This window comes from Phocoena phocoena, chromosome 17, assembly GCF_963924675.1.
Source record: "Phocoena phocoena chromosome 17, mPhoPho1.1, whole genome shotgun sequence".
In the NCBI taxonomy this organism is placed as follows: Eukaryota; Metazoa; Chordata; class Mammalia; order Artiodactyla; family Phocoenidae; genus Phocoena; species Phocoena phocoena.
In genome coordinates, this window is record NC_089235.1 from 66,479,354 (window position 1) to 66,495,632 (window position 16,279).

General features: G+C 38.8%; 1 protein-coding gene across 1 annotated transcript in view; it reads left to right on the forward strand.

The window, feature by feature from the left end:
* Nucleotides 1-16,279, forward strand: part of NSMCE2 (NSE2 (MMS21) homolog, SMC5-SMC6 complex SUMO ligase) — a 216,613-nt gene that overhangs the window by 27,706 nt on the left and 172,628 nt on the right. Inside the window, exon 2 of the mRNA XM_065895641.1 lies at nt 13,048-13,154. Coding sequence (XP_065751713.1) covers nt 13,048-13,154 — 107 coding nt within the window. The remainder of the gene's footprint in view (nt 1-13,047; nt 13,155-16,279) is intronic.

The window sequence follows — 16,279 nt, forward strand, 5'->3', positions numbered from 1 at the left end:
ATTTCTAGTCAGTTTAGGTGTTTATAGATTATTATTTCTTTGATAAAGAGGCTTTTTTATGAACTCTTGAATTTTATTTATTTTTTTATACAGCAGGTTCTTTTTTTTTTTTTTAGCAGGTTCTTATTAGTTATCCATTTTATACACATGAGTGTATACATGTCAATCCCAATCTCCCAGTTCATCCCACCACCACCACTCCCGTGACTTTCCCCCCTTGGTGTCCATACGTTTGTTTTCTACATCTGTAGGCTTTTAAAGAAGGCAAGACAGAAACAGTATTTGGAGTCACTACTGATTTAAGTCAGGCAAAGTGAAAATAAAACATCTTAGAAATGATGAGATAAGTAATGAGAAAAATAAGAATGACCTTATAAAATCTCTGAGACATCTTTTCAGGATCTTGTACTACGCGGAGGTACAAACATAAGGAAAAATGCTGATTAGATGGGACAGTTACTATAATGCTTGTAGTAAATTATGATAGACGTATTTTCTGGCGCTGTCAGTGATTTAAGATTGATTTGCCATTGTTTTCATGAAATCAAATATATGTTACCTCCCAAAAATAATTAACATAGCAATTATCCTGCAACAGGTAGGAACGAGGAATACAGTTGTTCCCTCTTGTGACTGTGGCGCTTCCACTCTTAAAGAAACGTTTCTCAGACAGAATACTTCTCGTTTAGACCAACACTTGAGAGTTAGGTAAATGACAGAGATTACAGTCCCTGTCACCATAGGTCTTGTGATCTAATAAACTTCTTATCATATCTCCTTGAACTTAATTTTATAGTTTTTGAGGACTTAATTTCTGTTTAATTAAAGTGTTCCTTAATTAACTTTCTATTTTAAAGTAGGCTGACCCCATTTGTAATTTTTTTCTTGGTTTAAATGTATTTGAAATGAGTACGGTGATATGCTGGTCTAAGGTAGTTGCTATTCATTACCCTTATTTTGAGTAGCCATCTCATTTTATGAACTTACGTGATGTTTTTGTTCTTGGTCATCCTAGTTTCTCTCCACTCCCCCATCCCCTGTTTTGTTGTTGTTGTTTGGTTTTGTTTGTTTGTTTGTTTTTGACCAGAGCAACTACCCTGATACAGTAGGGATGCTTTCTGCATAGATCTTAGGAAGGCATTCGGCAAAGTCTTATGACATGGAAATGGGTTATGCCAAAAGGATGATGATTACTGATGATAACTGCAGTTAGGGGAATGGACTCTGTTATTTAATCGACCCTGATTTGCATCTTCCCTCTGCAGCTTGTTACTTGTATGATGTTGCTTCAAGGTACTTAACCTCTCTGAGCCCATTTTTTTTCTTCCATCAAAGGAATGACAGTGTCTTATCCACAGTTACTGCAAGGATTGAATGAAATGATGCATGTAAATTGCTTAGCATAATGTCTGACACATAGTAAATGCTCAGTAAATGTTAGCTATTATTTTATTTAACTTCTTGGGAAAAAAACTAAGGTAAGGTTGTCAAATTTATGGATCACAGAAAATAAGGGAGGCTACCTGATATTTAGATGACATTTTGAAATTCGGAAAGACCTCCGCCTCCTGAATAAAATGGAGTAACAGCTTTCAGAAACATGAAGTTTGACAATCTTAAGTTTTGAATCTTTAATTGAAAAATTCAATGGTACTAATATAGGAAGGGAGAGGTCTGGCTTAATAGCAGTTCCTGTTGAGTTTTTTGTTTTGTTTTTAATTGACAAGGTCAACCCAGGATCACAGTGGTACACATGTAATAATAGTATTATCATAGTCTTAATTGGTTAGCCTGTGGCTGTAATTATCGTTTTTTTTTATTCCAGAGTCCATCTTTAAAAAGGGACACTGGTACATGAAGCGTGTTTAAATGAAGGCAGGAACTTGAAGGAACTTGATGATCATTAGTTATTCTGATGAAGCAAAGACTCGCAGAGTAGGAGATATTTAATAGCCACCTTCAATAGTCGTTCATATCTTTGAAGGACTGTGAGCTGGAAAAGTTGACTCTGTGTGGCCCAGCAGGTGGCTCTTCTGTAGCTCTGGAGTTGAGGACCGGGGTTCAAGTTCTACTGACATTGAGGCATGACTTCAGTGGCATCACTTCACTTCTCTGAGCCTCAATTTCCTCAACCGTAGAAAACAAAGTAAAATAACTCTACACGGAGGTTATGAGGTGTAAATGAGTGAATGTGTGTGAAAGAGCAATTCAGATTTATTGTTGTCATTGCCTAGAATTATTCTAGGGAGGCCCTGAATCAGCTCTCTCTTTGGACCAACTCTAATAATTAGAACCGCTCAGCAGAGTAATAAGCTTTCCCATAATACCAAGAGCCAAACAAAGGCCACATAGTTATATCAGGGCTTTTTAGAAATTTTTGTGTAGAGTGGAAATTTGTAAGAGTTCCTTGAGGGAAGATACAGTGTTTATCTTGTTCACTGCTCTCTCCAGGGCACCCAACACAGCGCCAGGCACATGGTCTGTGTTTCGTAGGTATTTGTTCAATGAGTGGATGGAAGTTCCCCCATTAACACTCATATTGTATTCTTTGTTTAGCATTACTCTTTTCTTGTATTTAATGTTTGTGTTCTTTTCCCAGCTGTTTTTGTTTGCCTTTATGTTATTTTAGAATGGATATTTTGACTAAATATCAAAGCATATTTTGACTAAACTGAAGCAGCCACTCATGGTTCTTTCTATTCAGGTACATTTACTGGCGACTAGGGCACAGAGAGAATACTGATATGATTTTCAATGTCAGGCATTGTGAGATTTGTCTTTCTCCAAGTATGGCCATTTAAAATTTCTTATTTCTCTGCTTCTGTAAGTATCTTAATTTCTGTAGACCTTTTTAAGAGAGGATGCCTTATATGTAGAATATTTCCAGGGGATTGCATTCCCAAGCACCTCATAACAATGATTGTCTCTGGGGAGAGAATTTGGGGATTGGAGACACCACCTTATTGTTCTGTTTGAATTTTTCAACCATGTGCTTAATTACTTTCTTAACTATATGCCCTATTACTTTGCAAAAGTGAGGTGACTCGATGACTCCATAATTCAATAGATACTAGACCATTTGAATAAGCTTTTCAGAGAATTTATGCTTATATCTCTTTGCTAAGTTTTTCATTGGGCAGTTTGTCTTTTTCTTGCCTCACTGTGTTTTGTATTTTTTATTTGTTTTTAATAGATACTAGCTCAAGTGAAATAGGTTTGTATTGGGGAATATTGCAAAGTACACATAGTTAACAGTAAAATAGCCTTCTTTTATTTAGGGTCCACTATGTTTAAGACATCCTGTTGGGTGCTTTACCTACATTCTCATTAAATGTTTTCAGTGTTCACATGAGGTTTAAGCCTTACTTCCTTTGGTCTTTGCTGCCATAACTTCATGCCAGAGCTTTGATGTTGAACCAGAAGTCAAAGCCAGGCTTTGTTTCTTAAGCCTCCTGGGCCTTCAGCCCTCCCACTGTAGCTAAAACTTGGGCATAGTCAAGGATTTGAAAACCAGAGAGAAATGGCTGTCATTGAAATTAAATATGTTGGCTGGAATGCTGCTGTAAATACTGCTTGCTGCCTTGAATTCACTGTTTCTTTCCAGTCTGCCAGGGATTAGATAGGAACAAATGGACAGGAAGGGTATAGAAAAAGGATTTAAATCATGTAAAAGACAGACTTGACCTTGAAGATTCGAGGGGCTTATAATAGCTAGCCAAAAGAGGTCTGTGGATATGTTTTACAATGATTGATGCCCATAGCCTGAGATTCGTAGTGCTTTTGGTGACTGGTAGAGACTGGATTGTATCCAGAGATTGAGTTCTAAGTTTAATTCTTCATAGAATTTACTTCAAGCAATATTTTGAGTTATACCTTTACTATGGTGGTTTATACACATTCTAAGGAAATATCTATCTATATAATGAAAGATGGTCTCCATTGCTTTGGGGTAGAATTATTTAAGTCAGTCAGTCAGTCTCTCCTTCACTTTCTCTCACTCTTAAAAGAAGGTAATGTTTAGGAGAATTTCTTTAGCCAGAGAACCGATTATTCATTACTCCATGACTTTTGCATGAAGTGCGTTTTACTTATTTCTATGTGGTAGTTCAGACACTACTGCACATGCCTTCCATGCTTCAGGCCAGACCTGAGGGCAGTTCCTGAGTCTACCACTTATTAACTGTGTGACTTGGGACAAATGATTTAGCCCTAGTGAGCATCGGTTTCCTTATCTTGAAGTGATGTTTACTAATACCGACTCCGCTGTTGCGACAAAGGCTGAGTAGTGTGTTCATCGTGCCTGGCGCGTAGTCAGTGTGCAGTGAAGATTTCATCTATGCCTCCCAGGGTTTTTGTTTGACCATTTAAACTGTAAATCAGCCTAGGTGGAGAGGACCGAGGGCATTTATTTAGCCTCTGCACAAGCCGGTAAACATCTGATGCACACTACCCTTCCAGACACATTCACCCCCTCACTTGTTAAACCTGTTAAACCTTCTGTGGGCAGGCTTAGCTGCTCCTTCTTGCTTCTAAGCATTTTCCCCTCTGCCTGGCCTGTAGTAAGTGCTCAGTAAGCATTTGCTAGGTAAGTGAGTTTCTGGACAGTAGTGTGTGGGTGGGTAGGATAGCGGATTGTTGACAAAGCTTCTCATAGAGCGTTGCAGTCTTGTGAGTTTAACTTTTGGTCTCTAGTTAGTAGAAACAGCTGAGAGAGTTAAAGAGATGATCTTCACTTGATTCTTTTTGGTTCTAAGGGCAAAGTGCTTTCAGCGTTTAGACTAACTACATTTGCAGAGTAGTTATCCATTCTGTAATAATTATAATGGCAGATAACATTTTGTCAGTGCATACTGTGGGCCAGGCCCTGTGCTGATCATTTTCTCACTTAGTCATGTTGTGAGTTAGATACTGTTATTGCACCCATTATACAGAAGAGGAAACTGAGACTCAAAGTTACGTGCCAAAGACTACACAGCTAGCAAGTAACATAACCTAGATTTGAATGTAAATGGACTCCAGAGCTGGCTTTTTGAGTTACTGTATTATATAACTTCCCTCTTCTGTATGACTATGATAAGAAAATTGTATAGGGGGTAAAGATGATTATAAAGGTCAGTATTTCACAAAGATTTCCCCCGTATTCACTGAGCTTATAAAAGAGCCAGTTGCTTCCTAGTTTGTGTCATAAACTGTTACACTTTTCACTATTATTTCTGGTGGGAGGCAGTTATGTAATGTGGATTCAATTTTAATTTTACCACACTAATAATATCTGTGTGGAGGAATAATGGGGACTAAAGTACGGGGTAGTGAGAAGTAAGCAAGTTTCTATTAAATATTGCTCAAGCAGTGAATAAGTCATTAAATTTGACTTCTGATGAATATATAATGATTGCTTAATACTAGGCTGCCAGGAAAAACATACACACACCCACTCATAGAGGAAGGTGTGTGTGTAATATATATTGCTTGAGATAGTTGGAGCTATATTTTAAAAGTGGAAGGGGTTTTTTTCCACAGAAGGAGGGAGAGGCAATATGCTTTATACTGCCATTTATTTGAGTTCATCCAAAAAGAAGAAATTTCTTGCTTACAAAATATAGAAGAATCAAGTTTTAATTGGAAGAGATTAGGAAATACTTATTCCCTGTTTCAGAAAGTAAAAATCTCCCTATGTGCCACCTATTCTAGGAAATTTAAAACATAAATCGGGCGATTCCTGGCCTCCTCTCCTTCCTTCCTCCTTTCCAAAACGGACACATATACTTTATGGCACTGAGAATTTATCAGATCCTTCTGAGTGTGTGATTCATGTGGAATTGGAGTCACAGCCCCAGAAGAACACTAAATGACTGCTTTGTCTGAAAGGTTTGGTATATTCCTAATAAAATGCATGGAGTTGAATTTATTCAACTATATATAATTGGTATTGTTCCTGTTCAGACATGCCTATGCGTGACTTTGTAGAATAAAAAACACCTGCTTCTGTGGTTTTTGTTTGGTTAGGACAAAATCTCAGGAAGCAACTTGACCATGGGCAAAACTGCAGTTGAATCAGGGACAGAAAGTTGGAAAGGACAAGTAGATGAAATTTGTCTTGAGGGTGTGCCGCCTGAACACATACACCTGCACACGTGTCCTCGTTGTAAAGGTAAAGAGGGCTTATGGCCCAAGAAGGCGTGACGCGTCCGGTCCTAGTCTGGAGCTTAGGGAGAATTCTGGAAAACGACCCTGTGGCTGAAATCATAGGCAACAGCAGAGCAAAGGAAAAAGACATCCAGTAGTGTAGAGAGGGAGCCTAGAGATAAAGCTGGGATGGACATGCTAGGGGAAGGAGGAGGACAGGTGTCTTCATCGTCATGTTTGTTTCACTGAAGGCAGTTCTGCTGAAGACTTGAAGGACGTTGAGGGAACTTATTTGGCTCTGGGTCCTGTGTGCTCCCGGACCTGCTTCAGCTGTGCTTCCCAAACCTTAGGGCTAGGCCTCAGGGAAGAGAATTTATTTTCTCTCCAGTGCATGGCTTAGGCTGCTCCTCAGGACAGCTGTGGCTTGGGAGGGGCCTTACTTAGAATAGTTGGTCAAGAAGCTGCACCTCTTAGTGGCATCAGTTACCTTCCATTCTTGCTGAACTGGTTGCTGGTATGGAAGAAGAGCTTGACTGGTCTGTTGACCATGCCCATCTGGACTTGGGGAAGCCAAGATAAAGAATCTTCTTTATCCCCATTTTTTAACCAGTAGCCAAGAAAGTGGCATTATGTGGAGCAAATAAGGCGGGAATAGACACTAGACAATCTTGGAACTCACCCTGGATAAACTCTCATGAGTCTGAACTGTGCTACATAAGAATTACCATATTGTTAAAGGCTTACTACCTATTGATACCTTGTTTAGCCACAGGGGACCTGAAATTTGTCTCACCTGAGTCTGCCTACATCTGTGAAAATAGCTAGTCTCCTCCCTTGCTCTCCTCTCTCAGACCTCCCTCTTCTCCCTCATTTTGCCCATCTTTCACTTTTGAGACAACCCGCATTGATTGCTAGTTTCCATATAATTGTTTTGCTTTCGTAAGTGTTCGTGCCTCAGCCATTATCTTCCTCCCATTGAAGTCTCATGAATTTTAAGTTGAATTTGATTGCAACACTAAATCACCCATTTCTGCTTAATGTTCTTTATGTAACATGTACCTTTAATGCCTTATTCAGCACTTCAAAATGAAAGAATAGTAATAGTTCTCATATTGCTGTTAGTGCTTTCTGACATTGAACAACAGGTGACATGTCTAATGATTAGCGTGGCTGCCTAGATTGCATAATTACAGGTTTGTTTGACTTTAGGAGAATCATATGCAGGCCAACTGCATCCATTCAGATACTTCTTATGCTAGGTAAATATCAGAGCACTTCAGTCTAAAAAGAGGTCCTCTTTCAGCGATTATCACTCTTTAGTTTTCTAGGGCTTGCCAATGAACAGGAAAAAACAAAATGAAACAGAAACCATCCTTAAAGAATGGGTTTAATTCTGTGGCCCTTCCTGGTCTAAATGACACTTTGTGAGTTCTTCAGGTCCTGTTAGCAGCGCATGGTGTTTGGGATAGCGCTGAGCAGGGTCACTGGTACAGACAAGGCACGTTTGCCACGCTACTGGCGTCCTTACAGAAGCAGTTATAATTGTTTAATACAAATCAAAGATTATCTGTGCCCTCTGGACTTAATTTGCTGGGGCAGGGGTTAGGGGGACATATTTCAGCGAGTTATCGAACTAACTTCTTGGAGCAGTTTCTTAATCGGTGTGCCAGATGTGTCACACCGGTCCCACCGAGTCTCTGAGCTCTCCCCAGGAGACCTCCCCACATATTTATTGGCTTGTAAATGAATGTTCAAGTGTATCATTTAGGTTCATTTGATTAACACAAGCAAGGGTTGATTATAATAAATTAATGCTCCTTGAATGGCACATTGAAGAAAGGAGAATCTTCCTAGACTCCCAGACCCCGCTTGGCCAGGGGAGGACAGTCAAAGACACGGATAATAGGAATGGTTTTGACACTGGGCTCCACTCAGAAGTACCTCTGCATGTGAAGCCTTCCAGGGCTCTTCCCTTCCCCTGAAACAGTTCCCTGTTGCTGCCCTTGCATGGCTGCTACTTCCATCTCTGTTGTTGCTGGTGCTCTTGGCCTGGTACAGATTGACTTGCCAGCTGCTAGAGCTGACTTAGTTATTCTCCTAGCATTCAGTGGGTGACTTGGTTACTTTTATAGCCCCTCCAGTTAGCCTTGCTGATGGGAAAGATCACTCTCTTCACCAGTGTTAAAACTTAGCAATCTTCTAAAAGGGGAAGATCATTTTCTTTTTGTTGTCGGTTTCCTCTACTAAGGAATTTGGGAAAGCTTTTCCCAAATGTGATCGGACTGGGCCCGATCACATCTGAGTGGCGTTGGCCAGTGTCCTACTTGGAATAGACCACCGGGAGCTGAGATGAAGCTCAGGGCCATGACTTGCCCCCCAGTCCCCCCCACCCCAAGGGTTTGTTCCCTGGATATCCATGGAGGAGTTGGAGGTGCTTGTCCTTCTCACGTTTAAGCACCTTTTAGCACAGGAGGCTAGTGTACATACTTTGCAGCTAGAAGGTCTGAGTTGGAGGCCTAGCTCAGCCACTCACTACCGTTGTGTCCTTGAGCAGGTTACTTCAACTGCTTGGTGCTTCGGTTTTCTCATATATAAGGTGGAGCTAAAACTACCTTTCTCTTAATGCTGCTGTGAGGTTTAATGTAAACACAGTACGCTAAGTAGTCCTGGCTCATGATAAAGTGCTTACCAATTGTTAGGTACAGCTATTATTATTATGTATATATATTTTATCATTGCAGTTACTTTTTGGCTTGCAGAGGTGTGCTACAGTAATATTTGCCTCTCTGAGATTGTCATTCTGTGAATTTTAACATCATTTTTGTAATCTTCCCCCCCACACTCAGCGCTGGTGCCAACCTTTTTCCTGTGGAAAAATCACACTGAAAATAGAACAGGCAAATAAGTTTATATTACATGTCTTCTTTGCATTTTAATTCAATTGAATATCAGAGGCAGGACAATTTCTGGTTTGGTGAAAGTTTAATTTTCAAATTTATTATATGATAGCCATATAAGAATATTGAAGGAAGAGTTCCTATAGTTCTTTGTTGGATCCATCATTCTTGCCCTCAAATGGATTAAAGTCTGTTTGGAAAAATGAGACAAATTCATATAAGAAAACAAGATTGTTTATGGTTCAAAGTGCCAAAGTATCAAGTATAGTTTTTAAGATAAATTAAGTGAGATCCTTCTAGGCTGGCAGAGTTTAAAAGCAGGTAGGGCCTGAGCTCAGCCCTTGAAGGATGTGTAGGATTTGGTTGGTGTGGATTTTTACGAAGGGCTTTCCCTGTGAGAGTGGGAGAATTTTGGTAGTGGGATTATATACTGTGGAATGAAGGAGCAGGGAACCTCTAGCTGGTCATTCTCTCTGCACCTCCCCAACGCCCCAGCCACTTTTTAGTCAACAGCCAGCTCCCTGTTTATGTGTTTATCCCTCTTTTCCTCCTGAGTTCTTCAGGGCTTTATTTAGCCTTTTTCATGCAACACTATGCTCTTTCCCCACCTCAGTTCTTTAGTGGAACAGGACACATTCCCTGTGCCTTCCTTTGCCTGGTATTTCTGAAACATGAACACAAATAACATACTTAGAAAGAGGCTTTATTGTAATAATAAGGGAGACAGGGGTTAACAACTACTTGATACGGATGTTCTCATGACCTGTCTTCCAGATGCCATTGTGGGAGTCTCTTGTCTTCCGTCTCTAGTCTCTCCAAGCCCTTTTCCCCAGCAGATGAAAACATTGACTTGAGCCGGAAGTTATCTGACTGAGCATCACTTCCAGGTGTGGTGTGGTGTGGTTCTCGGTTCTTCTCAGGAGTAGCTTCCTGCTCTCTTCTGGTGTTTCCCCTTTGTCGCCTCAGGCTGCACTATTCATCACTTAGGTTCTTTAGCTTGTCCCAACATTCTTGGGCCCTGGAGCCTTAGCTGAGGCTGCATGTCCGCAGTTGGCCTCCTCAGGTACTTCCCTTAGGCTTCGTGCCATCAAATACTGGCAGCCATCGCTCACGTTCTCCTTTGCAGGGAAGGTCTCCTTGGCCTTGTATTTAAAATTGTTATCTGGTTCAAGTCTTGCTGTTGTCTATGGACCTTGATAATGAGAATCATCATCCTGCTTACTCTGAAAACTTTAATGTCGAAGGCATATTTTTAAGTGCTTTAAAAAATTAACTCATTTAATTCCAGAGGGAGGTTGCCAACGTTATGTCAATTCCTACTGATTTAAGCCCCTGACACATTTTTATTTCTCATACTTGAAAGACTTTTGCTGCTGATACATCCTTTAGTGAGTTTCTGTTTAGGTTGAAGTTGCCACTAATTATTGCACTTTTGATAAAGCAGTTTATGCTGTTAGTCTCTGCTCAGGTTACCAGCTTGACCCACTTTTTCAATGGTCCCAGTGTCAGAATCTATTACACATAAAATATACTGATTCCACTAAGAAAAGGAAAAAAACACACTCACACACACATCATCATTTCCTTTAACTAGATAAGGTTTGTGTGAAACCGGGGGCCTATTTTTCTTTCTTTCTTCTTTTTTTTTCTTTTTTTCATTATTTTAAATGGGAAAAAATTAAATTACAGGCCAACCCCAAACCCCTAACCAATTTACTTAAATGTAACTATATACAGTAAAATGCCTGTATAAGTCACAACCCATCATTATTAGGATATAAATTGTTTAAAATTCTCTTCCTGATCATCAAGCAATTAATAGGATTTTTAACAAACATTTGTTGTATATATGGCAATAGATACACGTTGGTACCAGCAACAGCTAAGCAACATGTCTCTTTCATTGATGTTTGGAAATTTTCAAACGGTCTAACAATTTTATATGGAATATGACTTGAGACCTTTCTCATATACCGCTTTGTTAAAAATGTATTTAATTTGGGGAATGTAAATACAAATTTTTCTTATATAAACATTGCCCCTTCCCACTCCTCAAAAAAAAAAAAAAAAGCTTATATTGAGGGATATGAATATTCTGTGAAGTCTGGGTGTTACCAGCCAAGAGATATTCTACCAGAAGATATTTTATGGAGGGTGCTTATAATTGACTACTGTAAAACTAAAGCATAATTTAGAAGTCCAGGAAAATCATTTTTTAAAAGCCAAATGCATGTGGGTTTTATATTATTTCATGACTTAGAGATGAACTGTTGTACTGTTCTTCAGAGTAGACAGGAAATACTGCCATTTGTCTGAGCCAAGTTATTTGAATGAAGAGTCTTTGAGTGTGTGCATCCCCTAATATGATTTAAGGACTCCAGTTTTATTTTCATTTCTTTCAGCTTTTTTAATGTTAACGTTTTTATTATCCTGTGTTCTCTATCTTTTCCCGATCTATTATTAAATTGTGTGTCTAGAGCTTAAAAAAAAAAGTTTAAAAACACTTTGAAGAATATTATCTTGCTTTTCCGATCTACTAGTCGCTTTCTATAGTCTCCTGTTTTCTGAGGGTCTTTTAATTTTTAAATATAGTAAGTATAGTTGTTTCATGCTCTGACTGATATCTGAAACATTTGGGAATCTGTTTCTGCTGATTTTTACTCTTTTTGGCTTGTTTTCTTGTGTTTTTCCTTGTAAGGTTTTTTGTTTTGTTTTTATTTTTTTCCCCCTGTAATCTACTCATTATCCTTAACAATTATTTGTAGGGTTATTTGAGGCCTCAGATACAAGTGTCTTTTCCAGAGGGGAGTACGTGTAGGTACTTTCATTGTGAGACCACCTCCTACCAACATCAGAGCTCAGGTTCCCAGCACCACTCAGGTGAGGGGAACCCAGGCTGCAAACCCAGGCTGTGGCTTGTTGATACAGTTTTTCAGAAACATGTTTGTTTTCTCTCTCTCTCTCTTCCCTCTGTTCTGCTCAGTGGCCAAGGCCAATCTCCCTGCAGCCTGGAGGAGCAGAGTGGGATTACTTACGGTTCATCTTTATTCTGATGAGTGGGGACCCAGTTTACTGGGGGAGGGTATGCAACTTTGATTTCCTGTGTTCAGCTTCTCTTTTTTTGGTTTTCCCTAATTTTGCCCTGGTTGTTTCTTACTATCTTGTGACCCTTTTGTTTTTAAGGAGATTGCTCTTTTTCCTATTTTATCCAATCATTTTACTTATTTATTCATTTTTATAAATTTATTTATTCATTTATTTCTGGCTGTGTTGGGTCTTGGTTGCTGCATGCGGGCTTTCTCTAGTTGTGGGGAGCGGGGGGCTACTCCTCACTGCCGTGCACTGGCTTCTCATTGTTGTGGCTTCTCTTGTTGCAGAGCACGGGCTCTAGGTGCACGGGCTTCAGTAGTTGTGGCACATAGGCTCAGTAGTTGTGGCTCACAGGCTCTAGAGCGCAGGCTCAGTAGTTGTGGTGCACGGGCTTCGTTTCTCTGCGGCATGTGGGATCTTCCCCGACTAGGTCCCGAACCCGTGTCCCCTGCATTGACAGGCGGATTCTTAACCACTGAGCCACCAGGGAAGCCCTCCAGTCATTTTAGTTGTCTTCAGTAGGAGGATTGGTCCACATAACCCAACCTACCATTACTAGAAGTGGAAATCTTCCTTATTTGATCTTTAACAATACTACAAGGTTCATGTGCAGATATATAAGTGGGCTGCTTCAATGGATGAGGGAACTGAGGCTGAGAAAAGTGTAGTGGTTGATTTAAGATTGTCCAGGTAGGTGGCACAGCCTGGAACTCCTGAGTCTGAGTCTACATTTCCACCTTTGAGACTTTTTCTACTGGGTGTCTTCTTTGAATTTTGAATGAAGCAGGCATATATTGAAGGCATTTAAAAAAATATGCAATACCTTTACAAAATCGTTTAGATAGACCATTGACTGATAAATTATGTTGGTACAGCTTTTTCCAAATACGGCATTTTAAATGGAAAATGATCATTGCTTTCCTTTCTTTTTCAGCTGAAGTGAGTAGTGAATACAGTATGGATAAGGCAATGGTTGAATTCGCAATGATGGATCGGGAACTAAACCATTATTTAAAGGCTGTTCAATCTACAATAAACCATGTAAGTTTATACCACTCACCTAGTTATATTTGGTTACAGCTCACTGACTTAGAAACACAAATCAAAATTCTTTTCTAACCTTTAATAATTTCTTATCCTTACTGTAGTAGCTATTAATCTCTTCTTAATCAGGAAGTTCATAGAATAGGAATCTTAAATATTTTCCCAGATAGGCCACCTAGGTTTAATTAGGATATTACATCTGTTTTAGATTTCCTTGCATTTTTTGGTCTCGAATTTTTTAGTCTAAGCCTCCTTCGAATGTGAGCAGTTTTTTATAAAATGCTACAAATTGCGTAGGACTTGTTTTTATTGTTATATTTGCTTAAGCATACAATTGAGACCAGGTTTAGTTACTCATTCTCCAGCTTTAACGAATATGCAGCTATTGCAAAATTCATAGAATCAGATAATAGGGAGAGGTTTTAGAGCAAGGTTACAAATAGAGAAGCATGGCCTTTTGGTTTTTCCAGAAGCCAAACTTGTCTTTGTTGGCTCCAGCATGTCACAGGAACAGCACACAAGGCAGTTAAGGTGGGAACACAGCAACATCCTTTTCAGCAGTACTGTGTTGAGCAAGAAATGAGCAGTATGATTGCAGTAATGCTTCTGAGAAGTGCTTTGTCCTCAGAGCAGTGGAAACTCCCCTTTGAACTGATTTCATATACCTGTGTAATAGGATGTCTTGTACTTCTGGTTTCTTTATTTGCTTTTTCTTACTTCTATCTATGGGAAAATTCCAAAAATAAAATGCTTTATAAGATTGGCTACTATTCAGTGGGAGATAAATTTTTGAATATGGTTTAATACTAAGCTATAGTTAAATGGGTATATATGTTCATGGTTATATGCAGTTTTTCTGTTTTCTTTCTTTAAAATTTTTTTTCTGTTTTTTTTAATGGTTAATATTTATTAAGTGTAGCAGTTGTGACTAACTTAAGAATGTCTGCTTATAGCCAAGTAATACACTCACTCAACTTGTACATTTCTGGTGTTTCTAACCATTGTGACTGTCTTGGGACTGTGAATATTCCTTCCATAGGAAAATGAAAATGATGTCATGTTAGATTCTTCAACTAGATAGCAAAGCACTTAGACCAGAGGTTTTCAACTCCAGCTGACCCCTAGAAACAGCCAGTCCCTACCCTACACTAAAGAGATTCTGATTTCATTGATCTGAAGAAGGATTGGGGCACCAGTATTTTTTAAAAACCCATTCTGTTATGTATCCAAGGTTGAAAACCACTGCCTTAAAAGAACAAGGCTGACTTTATAGAATAAAGTGTGTTCGTTACCAAAGATCAGAGTTAAGCTTATTGTATAGATCAATCCTGCCTTGACCCTTAACATTCTATGGAGGTTATTTGATAGGCTTTTCTATCTTTAACCTTGATGTTTTGCAAATATAACAGCACGATGTACATTATAGATAAGAAAACAGATTTTGGAAGTTGAAGAACTTAATGTGGATTTTTTTTTTTCTATTAAACCCTAGGATTCACAGATATGTAAGGTATTTTTACGTGAAGAATTGGACTTTTCCCCCTTCAAAAAACTGAGTCATAAAAAAAGAAAAAGCAACGCTCACCCTCATGCACATTCAGTAGTTAATAGCATTTCTTTCATCCTGAGGCCTCATCCCATTACACCCACCCTACTAATCAGGAAAGAATATAATTGGAGTTTTATCCAGCTTTTCAGCCCTAACCTTACGCTAGACTATGGAGTAACTTGGATTTAGTGATTCTAATGCTTGTCGGGAAGGTCCCTGGTCTTTAATAAGAGAACACATGTTTATTGCGGTTTTTTTCTCATGCAAAGTTGTGCTCTCTATATAAGCTTGATATGAGGCCAAGAATAGCAAATCATAGTTTAATAAGATTTCTAAGACCTAAAACCATATAGGGACATAGTGGGGATGTGACCATTATATTAAGGGGAATATTTTACCCTCTTTATATACTGTGTACTCTTTACATAGTATGGACATTTATGGACATTGCTATCTTATTGCCTGTTTTGATGAGGAATAAAGAATGAACAGCAGATTCAGAGAGTCCAGAATGGTATAGCTGTTCTGTGCTATAGAAATAGCAGTGGTCTAGGGATCAGAAATTCTTCCAACCCTGGTGCTTCCATTTTCTAAGTTATGATCCCGGGTCAAGAAACTTAACCTCTTGGAATCTCGTGTTCTTCATCTATAAGATTCTTGGCCTGCCTATTTCACAAGATTATTATGTGAATCAGATTAGATATTGTGTATCAAACACTTTGACATTCATAAAATTTGATGGAGATAAAGATACTATTTTATTACAAACCCAGATTTCCAAACATACTCCTGAGGAAGGTGGAACTGGATCTTTCTTAACGAGTACTTTGCTCACTTTATTTCAGGGCTTTGAAATAAAACTTTTATTGGCTTTGACCTGTCCTCTGGAATTCAGGAATCATATAGGATTAGCTATAAGCGGGTAAAGTTTACAATATGAGGTCTTTATGATCTCTAAAACAAAGAAATTGTTTTAAGTCAGATTATTAGGAAAGAATACAGAAAATAGGAGCCCCTGTTGAGTCTCATTTCACTTCTGCTCTGTCATAGACTTTTAAGAGCTGCAGTACTTCCATTCCTGTATCATTTGCCAAGATTCTCATCCACCCCGTGGTCTTTCTGTTTATGAATTTTCATATAGTCATAGAAAGTTAAAAAAATTTTTGTCATCATCAAAGAGCATTAAAGTTTATCATTTAAATAAAGATCTCGCTCCTGCTCTCACCTTCACAGAATTCTGAAGGTTATACACCGCTGAAAAGGTTTTAGAAGTTTACTTTGGAACCTTAGATGTGGTTCAATTTACCAACAATCCCTGGGAAGTCCCTTTGGCATCCAACAGAAGCTCTCAGATTGCCTTTCTTTGTCCTTTAAGAAAATAGAGCTGCTAGAGCTGAAGAATAGAGCTGAAGACTTTATTTGGAATCAGTATTTATTTCAGCGCTCTGAAACTTAAAAAAAAAAAAAAAAAAAAAGGGACTTTGTCCCAGCTGTTTTGTAGAGGGAATATCATGCAGTGAGCACCTAAGGGGGGAAAAAAAAATTCCCAGACAGTCTATAAGTTATTTATAAA